This window comes from Phyllobates terribilis, unplaced genomic scaffold, assembly GCF_046119375.1.
Source record: "Phyllobates terribilis strain yellow unplaced genomic scaffold, ASM4611937v1 Scaffold_1__5_contigs__length_1240528914, whole genome shotgun sequence".
Classification (NCBI taxonomy): domain Eukaryota; kingdom Metazoa; phylum Chordata; class Amphibia; order Anura; family Dendrobatidae; genus Phyllobates; species Phyllobates terribilis.
In genome coordinates this window covers 263394864-263410824 of record NW_027362761.1, presented here as the reverse complement: position 1 = coordinate 263410824, position 15961 = coordinate 263394864, and the positions used below count along the sequence as shown (strand labels likewise).

General features: G+C 41.2%; 1 protein-coding gene across 1 annotated transcript; it reads right to left on the bottom strand.

Moving 5' to 3' along the window:
* Window positions 1-1919: 1919 nt before the first annotated feature.
* RASL10A (RAS like family 10 member A) lies at window positions 1920-14083 on the bottom strand. The gene is made up of 4 exons (XM_073671781.1): window positions 13952-14083; window positions 13135-13458; window positions 11037-11158; window positions 1920-5560 (listed from the first exon to the last, which is right to left on the bottom strand). Exons 2-4 carry the CDS (start codon window positions 13354-13356, stop codon window positions 5299-5301), a joined length of 606 nt encoding a protein of 201 aa, XP_073527882.1. The 5' UTR covers window positions 13357-13458; window positions 13952-14083; the 3' UTR covers window positions 1920-5298.
* Between the last annotated feature and the right edge of the window lie 1878 nt (window positions 14084-15961).

Below are 15961 nucleotides of genomic sequence, written 5' to 3'. Positions count from 1 at the left end.
CACCCTAGTGTCATGTCAGACCATTAAAAAACATTTATATCCGCTCAGCATGGTCTGCGTGCTAGATGACCTGCAAGGGTACTTAACCACACCACCAGGCACAGGCATCATCGTCTTGCATGGGCCAGGGAGGATCTACCCTGGATGAGGGATCAGTAGGCCGAAAGTCCATTCACGCTGAGCAAAAATGATGGCCGCCAATGTTGGAGACGTCAAGGAGAGCTCTTTGTCACCAGAAGAGCCTTTGGTGGTGGTGATAGTGTTACACTGTGGGCAGGTGTGACAAGTCAATACAGAACTACCCTACACTTTGTGAATGATAAAGTGACTAGCCCCTAATACTTGAATAACATCATTAATCCAGTCATTGTGTCTCTGGATGAACAACACAGGCCTAATTTCATCTTCATGGATGACAATGCTCCAGTGCATCGAGGTCGTATCATTGGGGAACAGTTGCTGGAGACTGGGGTACCGCAAATGAAGTGGCCTGCACTTTCTCCAGACCTGAATCCCATAGAGAACCTATGGGATCAGCTGAGTTGCCATGTAGAGGCTCGTAACTCTGTACCCCAGAACCTCAATGACCTGAGGGCCGCCTTTCAAGAAGAGTGGGATGCCGTGCATCAGCAGTCAATAATGCGACTTGTGAGCAGCATGAGACGTCGTTGTCAACCTATAATTGATCCTCAAGGCCACATGACAAGTTATTGACATTTTTGTTGGGGTATACCCACCACTATTCTTGGCTTTTGTTTCAATAAATTGTTTGAGATGAGAAATGTTTCTACTTAAATGCCCTACTTTCATGATAAAATATCACTGTAGCGTGAACTTTTTAAGTTTTCCATAAATTTCTTCCGAAAGCCAAATATCCCTAACTTTTTGTGAATAGTGTATTTATTTGTTACAAGACAGCCTGTGTCTGATTCATGCTGCCCGTGGCTATGGCAGAATAATTCACTGGACAGGTTCCCTTTACGAATTATAGGTGTGTCTCTAATAAACTGAGATCATCATATGGGCAGTCCAGAATGGTTTAAAGGCATAGCAATCTTAATGTATGTAAACTTTTGACTTTGCAGTAAGTAATAAAAATGCCTTAAAACATTCTCTCTCTCATTATTTTGGCATTTGGCAAATATTAAAAATTATGGTAATCCTAATTGACCTAATACGGGAACGGTTTATTCTGATTTCATGTCAGATATTGAGAAAAACATGTATATGTGTCTTTATATAGTGTATGTAAACTTCTGGTTTCAACTGTATATATTAGTAAGTGCCACAAAATCATGTTCAAACACACTCAAATAAAGATAAAGTGACCATCCCCTTTTAATAAGTCTTTGTTCACACAGAACTGAGTTTTTTTTTGTATTAAAAAATTGTAATGTTATACTGGAGAGAAAACAAAAAATGCAGTAGTATTTATTTATTTCTTTAGAATAAAAATCAATAGGTGAATGGACTAAAACGTGTACAATATGATTGCGTATTTATATTCTATACATTTAGATCTGTCTGGAAAAAAAAAAGAAAATTCGATCCTTTAGACTGAGTGAAACTATATACCTTTTTTTATGAATCGATTAACTTGAATTAAAAAAGAAATAAAAAAAATAAACATTTAAGTTTCCATAAAATAAACATAATATATAACAAAGACTTATTTTTATTATATATTTATTACTTCAAATGCTGGTGACAAGAATTGTAGTTGAGAAAACTCAATATATACTGGTAAAAGATAACAAATCGCTCTGCGTATATTAACCCCTCCTACCCCACACCCATCTCCGAGGGGGAAACATGCAGTCACGCTTAGAGAAAACGAGGTATGATACAGACAATCCACAAGAGTTTAAAGATAACACCTAAAATATGCCGGTAATAAAATGGATGTGAAAACACTGAAATAATGGAGGAGCCCTTTATTGCTGTGTGACATGACAGATGGCGAAGGAGACTTTATTTGCTTTCAGTGTACAAAGGTCTTCTGTTATCATAAGGTTTGACAGGATAATATTTGTGTTTGACATACTATAGATTCCTCATAGGACATAAGGCTGAGCGGAGGATTTCGGATTATTGCCACGTGTCAACATTGGCTTGCATGTAGCAAAGCTGCCTCAATAAAAATGTGGCTGTGTGAGCCAGTCCCAGCAATGATAGTCACATTTTTCCACTATCCTAATATAAACTCTGCAGAGTTATAGAAGGTGACCACGTTATGATAACTTTCACAAATATCCGGTAACTAATATAAGTCACTTCTATTATTTGGAGGGCATTGCAGATGAGCTCATTGTAAAGTGCTTCCCCTTGTTTAGTAAGGTCCTCTAGACAAACTTCATGGCTACCGGTTGAGGAGCCTGGGTCCTTACATGTCTATCAGTTGCCCTTATTAAAAAATACTTCTCGTGGGAAACCAGCGCATAAGTAGTATTTTTCTATGGAGATTGCTTACAGACAGGTCCCTCCATCAGCAGGGCCAGGGAAACCATCTGCGCCAATCTGTTAGTGACAAGTTGTGAAAATTATCATAAAGTGGTCAACCCCTTTAAGCAATACCTTTTTATTGGCTGAGTGGATTAAAGGTGTCCATACACATGAGAGCTTTCAGTCGACGGAGCTGGTGTGTGACAGTTACATCTCCCAAATCTGAAATACAAGAACGCTTTTATGCGCTTTTTATGTATGATAATTTCACCTTTTAGGATGTGTTCACACCGAGTTTTAATCTGGCTTAGTTTTTGGAGCAGAAACTCTACAAAAAAACCAAAACCACAAGTTTTGATTGGAGAGTTTATGCTCTGAAAACTCAGCAAAATAAGTCAATGTGAACACACCCTTACTGTAGCCAATTACCAGGAAAGGCTTTTTTACAGGACATGTGCTGACGAGGACGATTGTATCGGTGCCCACAGAATGGTCATGTTAATGATCATTCTATGGGCAGAAACGTTTGGTCGACCTGTCTAAACGGGCAACTAAGCCATCACTAATCCGCTTACATGTTTAATTCCCAACGTTGGCCAGTGTAAACGCACCCTAAGGCTAAAATCAGATGTCTGAGTATCACAATTCATGTAAGGACCTTCATTCGTTTGGTCCTACCCCTTCCTGTCTCAGCTCCATGAAGTTTTCTAAAAGTTAGAGGTGGGCCGGAGGTGGTGTAAAAGCGCCAAAAGTCGCAACATTTTTGCACAACTTTGAGTTGCACAACAATTTTTAGACATTTCAAGATGTTTACAACAGAATTCTGGAGAAAATACTTTGCTAAATCGGACCCATTATTTTGTTGACTGATTCCTCAAAAATCGATGAATTCAGCTAACATTAATGTAATGTGTATGGTCAAGTTAAGTGTTGTTGAATTTTTTTATTTTCTCAGCAAGGTATTGCTTAAAGGGTTTTCTGGAATATAGTATTGATAACTGCCTTTAACATTAAAGGGAACCTATCACCAGGTTTTTGTCACCTAATCTGAGAGCAGCATAACATAACACAGAGACCCTGATTCCAATGATGTGTCGCTTATTGAGCTGCTTTGTGTAGTTTTGGTAGAATTACTGTTTTATCAGCAGGAGATAATCACTAGAGGACTAGCAAAACTGCTGCCATGTAGTCCGCCATATTCATTAACTCTGTATAACTCACCCCCACCACTGATTGGCAGGTTTCTACCTATACACTATGTACACAGAGAGCTGCCAACTAGTAGTGTGGGCGGAGTTATACAGAGCTCCGCATTCTGAAAACTTTTTTGATCTGCAGTAGATAAAACAGTGATTTTATCGAAATGACAGAAAGCAGCCTAGTAAGTGACACATCAATGGGATCAGGGTCTTTGCCCTTACATTATGCTATACTCGGATGGGGAGCAAAATCCTGGTGAGAGATTCCCTTTAATCAAGAGAATGAAGGGGATATGATCCTTTCCTGCAGTACCAGGCATAGCAATGTCCATGTGAGTGTGGTTCCTCCGAAGGAGGCTGAGTGTGGTTCTGCAGAATGAGGCTGAGTGTGGTTCCTCAGAAGGAGGCTGAGTGCGGTTCTTCAGAAGGATGCTGAGTGCGGTTCTACAGAAGGAGGCTGAGTGTGGTTCTTCAGAAGGTGGCTGAGTGTGGTTCTGCAGAAGGAGGCTGAGTGTGGTTCTTCAGAAGGAGGCTGAGTGTGGTTCTGCAGAAGGAGGCTGAGTGTGGTTCTGCAGAAGGAGGCTGAGTGTGGTTCTGCAGAAGGAGGCTGAGTGTGGTTCTGCAGAAGGAGGCTGAGTGTGGTTCTGCAGAAGGAGGCTGAGTGTGGTTCTGCAGAAGGAGGCTGAGTGTGGTTCTGCAGAAGGAGGCTGAGTGTGGTTCTCCAGAAGGAGGCTGAGTGTGGTTCTGCAGAAGGAGGCTGAGTGTGGTTCTCCAGAAGGAGGCTGAGTGTGGTTCTGCAGAAGGAGGCTGAGTGTGGTTCTGCAGAAGGAGGCTGAGTGTGGTTCTTCAGAAGGAGGCTGAGTGTGGTTCTGCAGAAGGAGGCTGAGTGCGGTTCCTCAGAAGGAGGCTGAGTGCGGTTCTTCAGAAGGATGCTGAGTGCGGTTCTACAGAAGGAGGCTGAGTGCGGTTCTGCAGAAGGAGGCTGAGTGTGGTTCTTCAGAAGGAGGCTGAGTGTGGTTCTACAGAAGGAGGCTGAGTGTGGTTCTGCAGAAGGAGGCTGAGTGTGGTTCTGCAGAAGGAGGCTGAGTGTGGTTCTGCAGAAGGAGGCTGAGTGTGGTTCTGCAGAAGGAGGCTGAGTGTGGTTCTGCAGAAGGAGGCTGAGTGTGGTTCTTCAGAAGGAGGCTGAGTGTGGTTCTGCAGAAGGAGGCTGAGTGTGGTTCTGCAGAAGGAGGCTGAGTGTGGTTCTGCAGAAGGAAGCTGAGTGTGGTTCTGCAGAAGGAAGCTGAGTGTGGTTCTGCAGAAGGAGGCTGAGTGTGGTTCTGCAGAAGGAAGCTGAGTGTGGTTCTGCAGAAGGAAGCTGAGTGTGGTTCTGCAGAAGGAAGCTGAGTGTGGTTCTGCAGAAGGAAGCTGAGTGTGGTTCTGCAGAAGGAGGCTGAGTGTGGTTGAGCTGCAGTACAGGTACGACAACACTGGTATGGACATTACTGTGCCAGGACTGCAGTAGGTAACCCATCAGGCAGTGATCACCTTATCTAATTGACTACTTTGACAACAAGACCATTCTGAGACAGTTTCGGTATGTGAGACCATCTGTGTGTTACTGGCTTTGGCGACCATACATTACAGGTGGTGACTCTTCCTACACCATGCAGTGTTCTCACATTACACTGCATCGCTCTGTGTGAAGTGCCCCCTGCAGGCAGATGCTTGGTGTGTGGCTCCTGCTTCTTGTTGTGGTGCTGATGAGAAGCTCCTTGAAAAGTAACAGGATGTGCCAGTTGTTCTGGGCAGAACATTCCAGGTACCCGCATTTCCAGCTCTTCTTTACCAGAATTGATAGAACATGGCGTGGTACAAAGCGATGCTTCTGCTGGTCTCTCTTGTTTCCAACCACTACAATAAGTGGAGGTTTGCTGGTGCTATAGAATCAATGAAACATGAGAGAATTATATTATATTCTCACGCACATCAGTAAGGAAAGACAATACACAGCATTTCTTCCAAATACATTCTTTACCTCTTAAAGGAGAAATCTAGTCAAAATGATCTTTTGTTATGTTGCAGACACTTGAGAGAAGACTGCATTGCTGAAGTCTGTGGTCATTAGCAATCCCGAATATCCAAAAGGAAAAATAATTTTTGTACTGCTCAGAAAATTCTGTTAGGGCTCGCCGCTCACACAAGCGTATACATCGGACGAATGCTGTTTGTTACCTTATTGGATAGCACTCGGACCAATGTTATTCTATGGGGCAGTGCTGATCAGTGTTTTTTTTCTCATGCCGATGCAGCACAAATCGGATTCCTCTTACCCATTAAAGTCTATGGGTGCGTGGAAAACATTGGACTGCACTCCGATGACATCTGAGTGCAGTCCGATTTTACAATGGGGAAAATGAAGAAATCTTGTTCTCCATCTTCTCACCTGTGCAACAATTTTCCCATCAGAGAGAACCGGATTAAAGTAAACTGACACTCGGCTTAAACTCTGGTCCTATTCTCTCAAAAGAGAGAATCTATACTCGTGTGACTATAGCCATACTCGAAATCCTAAGTTTAACGCTAATAAATGGTTGTGTGCATAGGGTGCGTTCAGATATATTCGTTTTGTTCAGCCAGTTGCTTTTTGTTTTTTTTTGCACCCAAGCCTGACGCTACGGATGACAGTCCTCCTGCCTGGCGTTAGTTTTATCATCAGTTTTACATCCGGCACAGAAACATGAGGAGCAAATATACAGTATGTGAACAGACCTTTAGAATATTGTGTTAGATTTCCAATAAAATAAATTTATCAATGCCAGAAAAAGTGACATTTTTTTAAGCGCTTGGCCAAATCACTTTATAATTATATAATATGCATTCAATGACTTAACCATTCCTGCTGATGCATAGAGATTTTTTTAGAAAACTTAGTGCAGTGTAAAAAATCAAATATATAAAGTGTGACATTTCGTTCCCTCTGCTTAAGAACAGCAAGAGATAAGAAGGTTATTACAGGTTAAGAATGATCGCTCCTGGAGGATCTGCAGATGAGGGGTGAGCACCGGTCATATCAGCATCTGCCGAACCTCCATAATGATCGTTACCAGGTATAAGATTTTCATCTCCTCCTGTACTTAAGTGCGATTGTATTTTTGAGGAAGGTCAGATAAACCAAAACATCATATTGTGTATATTGGATTGCCTAGACTATACTACACTTTCTAAGCATCATTTGGAATAAATGGTACATGCTGCTATGAGTTGGAATCCCACCTTATGCATTTTAACTGGGCAGAGTGCCATCGTCCTTTTTACACTATAATTAAGTAATAAACAATATATTTTCTTTACACTTGATTATTTGATAACTTTCAACTGTGTATTCTAATCAGAATGGCTGCTCATGACTATTTATTAAGGGACTAAGCCCCTGTCCACTCATTGACAGGACCATGTACGTTACCTTTAAAGGGGTATTCCCATCTAGAAGATCCTATCCCAATATGTAGTAGGTGTAATAACAATAATAATATTAGCAAATATCTCCAATTAGAAATGTAGTATAGTTTTTCAGATTCGCTATCTCTCTTACCTCATGTGCAGGCAATACAGGACCTTAGGTATCCATGGTTATGACCACTAGCAACTAGGTAACTAACTGTGACTTTATCAGTGGACGTAACCATGGATACCTAAGGTCCTGCGATGCCTGCACATGAGGTAAGAGAGATAGCGAATCTGAAAAAGTATACTACATTTCTAATTGGAGATATTTGCTAATATTATTATTGTTACACCTACTACATATTGGGATAGGATCTTGGAGATGGGAATACCCCTTTAAATCACTGATGCTCAACTGTAACGTTTATAAATCCCAGAGATCAAAAATTCTCTGAATAAGGGATTAAATACCCATAAAACTTAAAGGGGCTTTCCAGGACTATTTAATTTTGTTACCGTGTGGTCACAGACCGCTCCTGCCAGAGATTCAGCGGCTTCCACTGATGTCACGTTGACAGAGCAGCAGCTTCTCTACCACTCTGCTCTTTTGACAGGGCGTGACTGCCGACATCATGCTGATTGATAACCGGGTCCCTGCAGTTAGGCAGTTAATCAGTATGACGAAAGCAGTCACGCCACCCTCGACAGAGCAGCCCCGAAGAAGAAGAGCTGCTCTGTTGACATAGAACAGCTGAATCTCCTGCTGGAGCGGTCAGTCACCGCTCTGAGCTACCGCTGGGTAGAGTAGGCAGGCAGTTGCCTCCGTTAGCAACTATCTGCTTTTTAGTTTCTAGGCCCATAGTAAAAAAAAAATAGTCCTGGAGAACCCCTTTAACCTCTATTGTATATTAAAAACAGAAGACACAACGGGACTATATGTAGTCCACAATTATGTCATTCATATCCCCTTCTATTTTATTATAGGATGTGGCTAATTACTAATAATAAAATATTGCTAAAATCTCATGAAAGTAATTTGGTTGTCCCTCGCCAATCACATGGAACTGACTAGTGTATAATCCGAGGCAGTGCAATCTGCATCTAATAAACTCAGTGCTGGTCTTTTATTAATTACACCATTCACTGAACAGTTTATATTCTGTAATTATGCACTTTATTTCTTCTTCTCAACGCGTTTCGTCTCCCCATAGACAAACATTTTATTATATATGGATGTGATAAAAATATCCTACCTACCAGGAGACATGAAGGGAGATTATAATTCTCAAATTTGTCTACTCTACAAGTTCCTGCTGGTTTATAGCAAATTGCTCCAGTTTATAAACCACCCTGTATTCTTATCAGTTACTTGTACTATTCTCAGTCATACTCAATTGCATAATGCATGTGGTGTCCTCATATATATTATTGCAATTTCACAGGGGACCAACACTAGATGTTTATTTAATGTAGTGTTATATATTACCACTACATGTCCCCCTAAAGGTGCTCAGACATTGGATTTACCCATCACATATGCATTAAGCTGAGCCACAGTTCAACCTAGAGATCATTCTCCTAACCTGCTCAATTATTAATGATAGCAGTGTGCTATGCAGTGCTCTGTTATATGTATCCCCCGGGACTGCACTGCCAAAACACCCGCAGACACTATGTACTGTGAATAGCAGTGCCAGCACCACTGCACCGCTCTCACCCATTCATTAGCACTTCTCTCACGTGGTGTAATAAGTGCCCTGGTGAATGATTAGGGCTGTGTAAGCACAGTACACTGATGGCGGGTGCCACGCTATGTCAAGGAATGGTTGGGTATTATACTGAGGATGACTGTCTGCGAATAGGACAAATAATATAGAATGGTTTATCAACTGGGGCGATCCTATAGCACCTGATAGAAGGTGGACACTATAAACCAGCAGTAGCTTGTAGGATAGATAAAGTGGGGAATTTTATGCCTCTCCCGTGTCTCCTATCTATCTAGATAGATATTCAATAAGAAAAGAAGGCAGCACTCCAAAAATTTGATGAAGAAAAGTGGGGACTTTATTAGTCCATCAGATGTGGCAACGTTTCGGCTGAACACAGCCTTTCTTAAGCTGAAACGTTGTTCAGCTGAAATGTTGCAACATCTGATGGACTAATAAAGTCCCCACTTTTCTTCATCACATTTTTGGAGTGCTGCCTTCTTTTCTTATTGAATATATAATATGACAACGAAATCATTGTCTGGGAGGCCGTGCACCCATTCATTATATGACTGGTGCTGTTCAATTTTCTTAATGAATATATAGATAGATAGATAGATAGATAGGTGGGTAGATAGATAGGATAAACTGTTCAGTAAATGGTGTAATTAATAAAAGACCAGCATTGAGTTTATTAAGTGTATATTGCCCCTCCTCGGATTATACACTAGTCAGTTCCTGTCATTGTCGGGAGACGACCAAGAGTGTTTTTTATGAAATTCTAGTTGCATTTTAATAATAGAGATTAGTCATATCCGATAAAAGAGAAGAGGATATGAGTTACATGTGTGTGCATCAAGTCTGGTTGTGTTGTTTTTAGTACAGCAATAAAGGTTTTAACAAATAAAGGATTTGCTTTCCATTTTTTTCAGTCTTAAAGAGATTTACCACTACTTTTTCATTGAGAAACTATCCTTAGGATAGTCCATCAATGTCTGATCGGTCGGGGTCCGACACCCGGCACACCTGCCGATCAGTCAGCTCTTGGTGGCCGTCGGCCGGAAGTGCTCACTTGCGGAGCTGACCGTCTACTTGTAGTGGCCACTGCAGGGTACTACACATACGCTATTTATTGATTTGAATAGGAGGATGCGTCATCTCATCAATGAAAAAGTAGTGGACAACTTCTTTAAGTTCCATGGTTGTAGAGATCAGGGATTGTTGGGGGAAAATGCCACATCTATAACCATATTTAATCCCTGCTCCTTAAAGTCAGTCATGCTACAGCGATCAGGCTACAGATATCTCCTTCATTTTGGAAAAGCTGGGTCTGGGGAATCAAAAACAGCAATGTGAGTGTGACATGTCATTGTAGCTTTCCTTTCTCCATGTACAGTAGCATTGCATGAAGGTATGACATAAGGCAGTTTGCTATCTGGACAGCATCTTGCCATAAGAAGCCAATGCAGTGGAAACAAGTAGCAATAACATCAGCAATACTTCCAGAAAATGGGATTTAGATGCAAAGTACAATTGTTCATTGGGAAATTACATATAAAATAATATATGATTTAGTTTGATGCATTTTTAAGCCAAAATAAAAAGGGGATTTAAATTCTCTATCTATCTATCTATCTATCTATCTATCTATCTATCTATCTATCTATCTATCTATCTATCTATCCCATATCTATCTATCTATCTATCAAAAATGAATTCACAAGTAGCACTTGCAATCACAACAGGAAAAATAGGGTGACCGTCCTCCAGGTATGTATGAAACCTTCCGTATAGGTAAAAAATTATGAAAACAGCACTCCTTGTAGGGTGGTTTATTAGCTCAAAAAAGAGCTGTAGCGACATTTCGGCTCCAATGTGAGCCTTTCTCAATCCTCGCTTGAGGCTATCTATCAATCTAGCCATCATGTATGTATGTACAGTGTATGTATCTATCTATCCAATATCTATCTAACGGCTTGAGAAAGGTTCATTTGAACTGAAATGGCGCAACCCCACTTGGGCTAATAAAGTCCACTTGTTTTCGTAATTATTGGAGAGCTGCCTACCTTTTTTACTTTTATCTATCTACCTACAATAAATTGGAACAGCACCGTAGAAAGAACAGTGGGTGCAAGGCCTCCAAAGCAATTGTCCAGTTGTCTATCTATCTATCTTTATATCTACACACACATTTTTCATTAGCTGAATTTGTCCTATATGTTCATAACTGTGTTCTGATTTATAGTGAAATTCTGATTCTGACCTGTCAATGATTTGCTGCCTTAAATGCTTCACATGGTGGAAACTCTCAGGGCTACAGATGTCAAAGACCAAAATGAAGACTCTGCTATTCCGCAGACCCCGAAATTGTGGATCCAACCACTCCTGGGAAAAAACAGGAAGGAAAAATAAATGTTAGAGCTGGAAGTATTTTGTTTTTCTATGGTAAACTGTAGTGACAGTCTGTTATTTATATTTCCATGCGTCATTAACATGCATTCACAGTCAAGTATTTCCACTCAGACCCTCCGGTTCTCCTACTGACAGGTTATTTATTACGAACTAGCATGTACATAAATGTCCAGTAACTTCATATGATGAAGTAGTCCAACATGTTGCTGTTTTTTTGTATAAAAGTGACTTGATTATGAACCATTTTGCGTTGTGTGGTGTAATTGTTTTCTTGTTTCTTTTAGGCCTCATGCACACTGAAGCCCACTGTCCACAGACCCTGTATGGTGTGACAAAGTCACTGGCAACGTACTGGAGGGGAGGTATGTTTCACTGAGGCTATTAGCTTCATTGATTTGAAACCCAGAGGACGCTAAGTGTTGCAAGAGGTTAAGCAGCCATTTTAAAAGGGCTGGGTTTTTGTGAACAACCATAGAGCGGGTGGGAGGTCGTTCACCATATCTCCACCCCAGGGTGTTGTCTGGGCTATAAAGAGCCAGCCTTTTGAACCATGTGGTGTTCAGTATCTGGAGAGTCTATCTCCAGAGAGAGGAGCTTGCATTTTTGTGCTAAACCTGAACCATGTGCGTTGTTAACCCTGAGTGACCCGGACCCCGGCAGATGTAAGGACTGTGCTGTATCTTTTTATTTTGCTTTGCCGTTATGCTGGAAGGGCCTTGTGTATTCTATGAACTCTATATTGATTTATGCCGTTGTTAATAAACCAATCTGAAACTTAAAGAGACAACGTTGCATACCTAGACGGCCGCTCTACCACAATGCTAGCTCACAAGAGTTCATACGGATCTAAATTACAGAGCTATTTGGAGTGGTGTGTGCTTCCATATGGAGTTCTGTATGACACTACATTCCCCTCTGGAAGCACTGGTTCTAGGGAGAGTACCTGCCTAATATCCCATGTACTAATTTGTGATGATAATAATAATAATACAAAAAGCATGTATTTCTTAGTATTAAACTGGAGGTATACAGAGGTACTGTACAACCCAAAGATTGTTGTGGGACTGCTCGACACAAATCAGTAATAAAGGCATATGCATAACGTATGATACTGGTTGAATACGTTAAGCCTTTTTCAACACCTTGTACAATTTTCCATACTTTTAAAGAAGTACCAATTAAAAATCTCATAAGCATGAAATGCACAAGACCGGATCATTAAAACTTGATATTTTTATTTCATACAAAAAAAAAAAATAAGCAACTATGACTAATATACAACTAATACAAGTTTGCATAAAAAAGGTGGGTAACCTAATACCAATATCAATTAAGTATACTCCAGGTGACATGAGGCTAAATGTAAAGCTGTATATTAGATGCATCAGCACACTCAGTTCACATCAGTAAGAAAACATTAATATGTACCCACCACATGGCCACGCACAGCAGTAATGGTGCAGTACATGTAATGGGCCAGCCAGGTATCTACAGAAGACGCCACCAGGAGTTTCACAAAGAACGCTTTGGAGTATTTGTTTTTCCTTTTTTGGTGGCCTAAATTTAATTGTATTTTACTTTCCTTGTAAGTTTTTTTTTTGTAAGAATTAAGAAAAATATTGGTTTTAATGAATATGTACAGTTCTAGTCTTGCATGTTGAATTTTTTTTTTGTCATTCTAGTATTAAACCAAAACAGCAGAATAATAATGTATAACATATACGGTCACCGAAGACAGATGTTACCAATGTATATGTCTATTGGGTGTTCTGCGTTCCAAGAGAACAGTAATAAATACCATACAAGTCACAGGAAAAAGAACAGTGCAGGAAATGATTACATAGCTGTAACGCTGTTAGTAATTAGATAAAAAGGAAAAAAAAAATGTAAATTTCAAGAAATTGTCAGAGACACTCAGTGTACGTCAGTATCAGTATAGCGATTCTCACCTGTCCTCCAGAGCCTGGGTATCTGGGCAGGTTTGGTAAGTCCAGGATTAGGAGCTCATACAACCTCTCGCTTAGAACAGCAGAGGCTCGGTATAGTTGCCTGCTCTCTGTTGGAGTGTATTCCTCCTGAAACTCCTGGGCTACAAACTGTCGGATGATAGAGGTCTTTCCAACTCCAGGTGCCCCCAATACTGCCACCTGCACGGTCTGCACCATGGTCATACAAGCATGTCTGATTACTCATTCACTCATACATGTCCATCAGCGCCATAAGCCGCTATTACCTAAGCATCATGAAGATAAGTGGCATTCTCATCCTGAGATCTGTAAGGGCAAAGTACAAAATGACCTTAAACTCACAAGTAATATCTTTGTAAAAAAAGGAAATATGATTGAGAAATGATTCCATAAAATAAAAATACACATTACAACATTATTAAAGGCCCACTAACCCTATGGTTTGCCTAGTATTACTTTGCTGTAGAGTTACAATCTGTTGTTCCCTGTAAGTAGCCATGTCCGGCTAAAAAAATCACCGCATAGCTAGAACCCAAGTGTGCATGGGCATCCCCCCATCCTGGCGTGAGAACAAAGCTGCACTGAGCTTATGCTACAGAGGTAATGCTCCATAGCTGATGAGAGGCAGCACTAGGCAGGTAAGCAGATTACAGTGCCACTATTCAAGGTCACCTTCAGGTGAATAAGAAGATGCTGCTGGTTCACTATGGCATGCGATCAGCCATTCACTCTGCTCTCAGGGTCTTTACACCCCCTTCTTCTCATGTGTACATGCTGGACATTGCAGGTAGAAGCTTACCCTTTGCGTCCACTTGCAGCAGAATCTCAGACGCAAGCATTAACCTTCAGCACTATGGACAGCGGCGGTGCATCCAGCCCCTGTGTTCTATGTACTGTACCTCTTCCCTCCCCCCATTGCTTCATTACAGCTGAGAGCAGCATGATTCCTGGGATGTGCTGCAGAATACAAATAGGCCCCCTCCCCCTTTTACTAAACTGCGGCATCTTGTCTTATATCAGAAGAGGGGTCGTAATATACCTGAGTCCATTAGTGTTGGACAACAAAAACTGGCTCCATCAACTTCCGAAAAATTCCTAAAAGCTGTCACCACTTTGTTCTAAGCAGAAGCATGTATTTCCCAACACATCATCATATCTCTAGCTAGCTTTTCTATAGTGTCTTACACCTTCGTAATCTCAGTTACTTGCACGGCTGCAATTACGACTGATTTGGCTCCAAACGCCGAGACTATTAATGCCCTTGCCCATTAATTGGGCATACTTCTGCTGGCTCTGCTTAATAAGAGCGCCATTCATTGTATTATCATTTGGACAACTGCTTAGATTACCCAAATGACATTCAGTGCTCTAAATGCCTAACCCCATTACTGCCTGGGGTTTCAAGGCAATTTTCACACAATACCCATATATTTTCTGAAAGCAGATGCTTAGCATGCCACCCTACGGGGCTATAAAAAGTGTCTCTGTCATAACAATAGCCCAGTCAATGTATATAGATACTCCTGTAGTAAACCCCTCAGCTTTTTTTTGGAGAAAAAAATAAGCAATAATAAACGAATGAATGAGAACAATAGTAAAATCACAGCAAGTGTCTTTTATATCTGCACTATGCCCAAATGACCCCATATCCCCTGCTGCAGTAGTAATAATGTAGATCTCTTAAGGATGGACACTGCAAGGCATCTGATGCTTTTGCCTTTGTTTTCATCTTCTGCCGCCTTGCACATAAAGGGTTAAATTAATGAATGCTAAGTACTGTCTCCCAAAATGTATCTCAGGCGCACACTGAGTTCATTAGTAAGATAGATAATAGGGAATATCATTCCGACTGGTTATCTCTATTAGACATGGATAATGAGAATGTTTTAAATGTTATTTTAAATTTTTACAATGCCCTCCCCCTCTTCAGACTGTTTTGGACTTCTGGAAGAATTATTGTCCGTAGAAGAGAAGGTAAGCACTACCATGAGTCATGTGTTATGCCAATAGCAAAGCCTCCTGAGAACATTTGTGGGCCTGCTTTTCATCCAAGAGAATGGGCTCAGTCACAGTTTTACCCAAGAACCCTGCCATGAATAAAGAATGATCTCTAAACATCCTCCAAGAGCAACTTCTCACAATAATCCAGGAGCAATTTGATGACGACCAATGCTTTTTCCAGCATGATGGAATGCCATGTCATAAGGCAAAAGTGATGGTGATGGCTTGGTGAACAAAACATTAACATTTTGGGTTAATGGCGAGGAAACGTACCAGATCTCAATGCTACCGAGAACCTGCGGTCAATCCTTAGAAGGTGGGCCATGAAAAACACAGAAATTGTGATAAGCTCCAAGCACAGATTAGATAAGAATGGAATGTCATCAGTCAGGATTTGGTCCAGAAGAAGATATCCAGCCGCCAGGGCAAAAGACAGAAGTCTTAAAAATAAGGATTGACACTGTTGATGATTTATGGCTGCCTGAAATTGGACTTAAATGACCTTTTACCCTGGGACTGAAAAGTGACTAAGGCATATTTAACCCCTTCAAAACATTTCATGTACCTAAACGTCATGGTCGGGTAAGGGGTTCCCGACCGATGACATATAGGTACATCGTGGCATGGCACATGAGCTGTGCCCGCGTGATCGCCACCGGGAACTCGGCTTACCTGATAGCCGAGCTCCGGCTGTCACAGCCAGAGGCGGGCCCGCACAGCTCCGACTAATTAATCCCCTAAATGTCGCGATCGATATCGATCTCAACATTTAGGAGGCTGGAAGAGGAAGGGGGCTCCCTCTCCCATC

Bases quoted from the DNA above. Each gene is read 5' to 3' on its own strand.
- RASL10A (XM_073671781.1), bottom strand. From the start codon at position 13,356: ATGACCATGGTGCAGACCGTGCAGGTGGCAGTATTGGGGGCACCTGGA. The intron at 11,159-13,134 runs GTGAGAATCGCT...GTTTTTTCCCAG, and splicing joins ACCCAGGCTCTGGAGGACAG to GAGTGGTTGGATCCACAATT. The intron at 5,561-11,036 runs GTCAGAATCAGA...TTGATTCTATAG, and splicing joins AGGCAGCAAATCATTGACAG to CACCAGCAAACCTCCACTTA.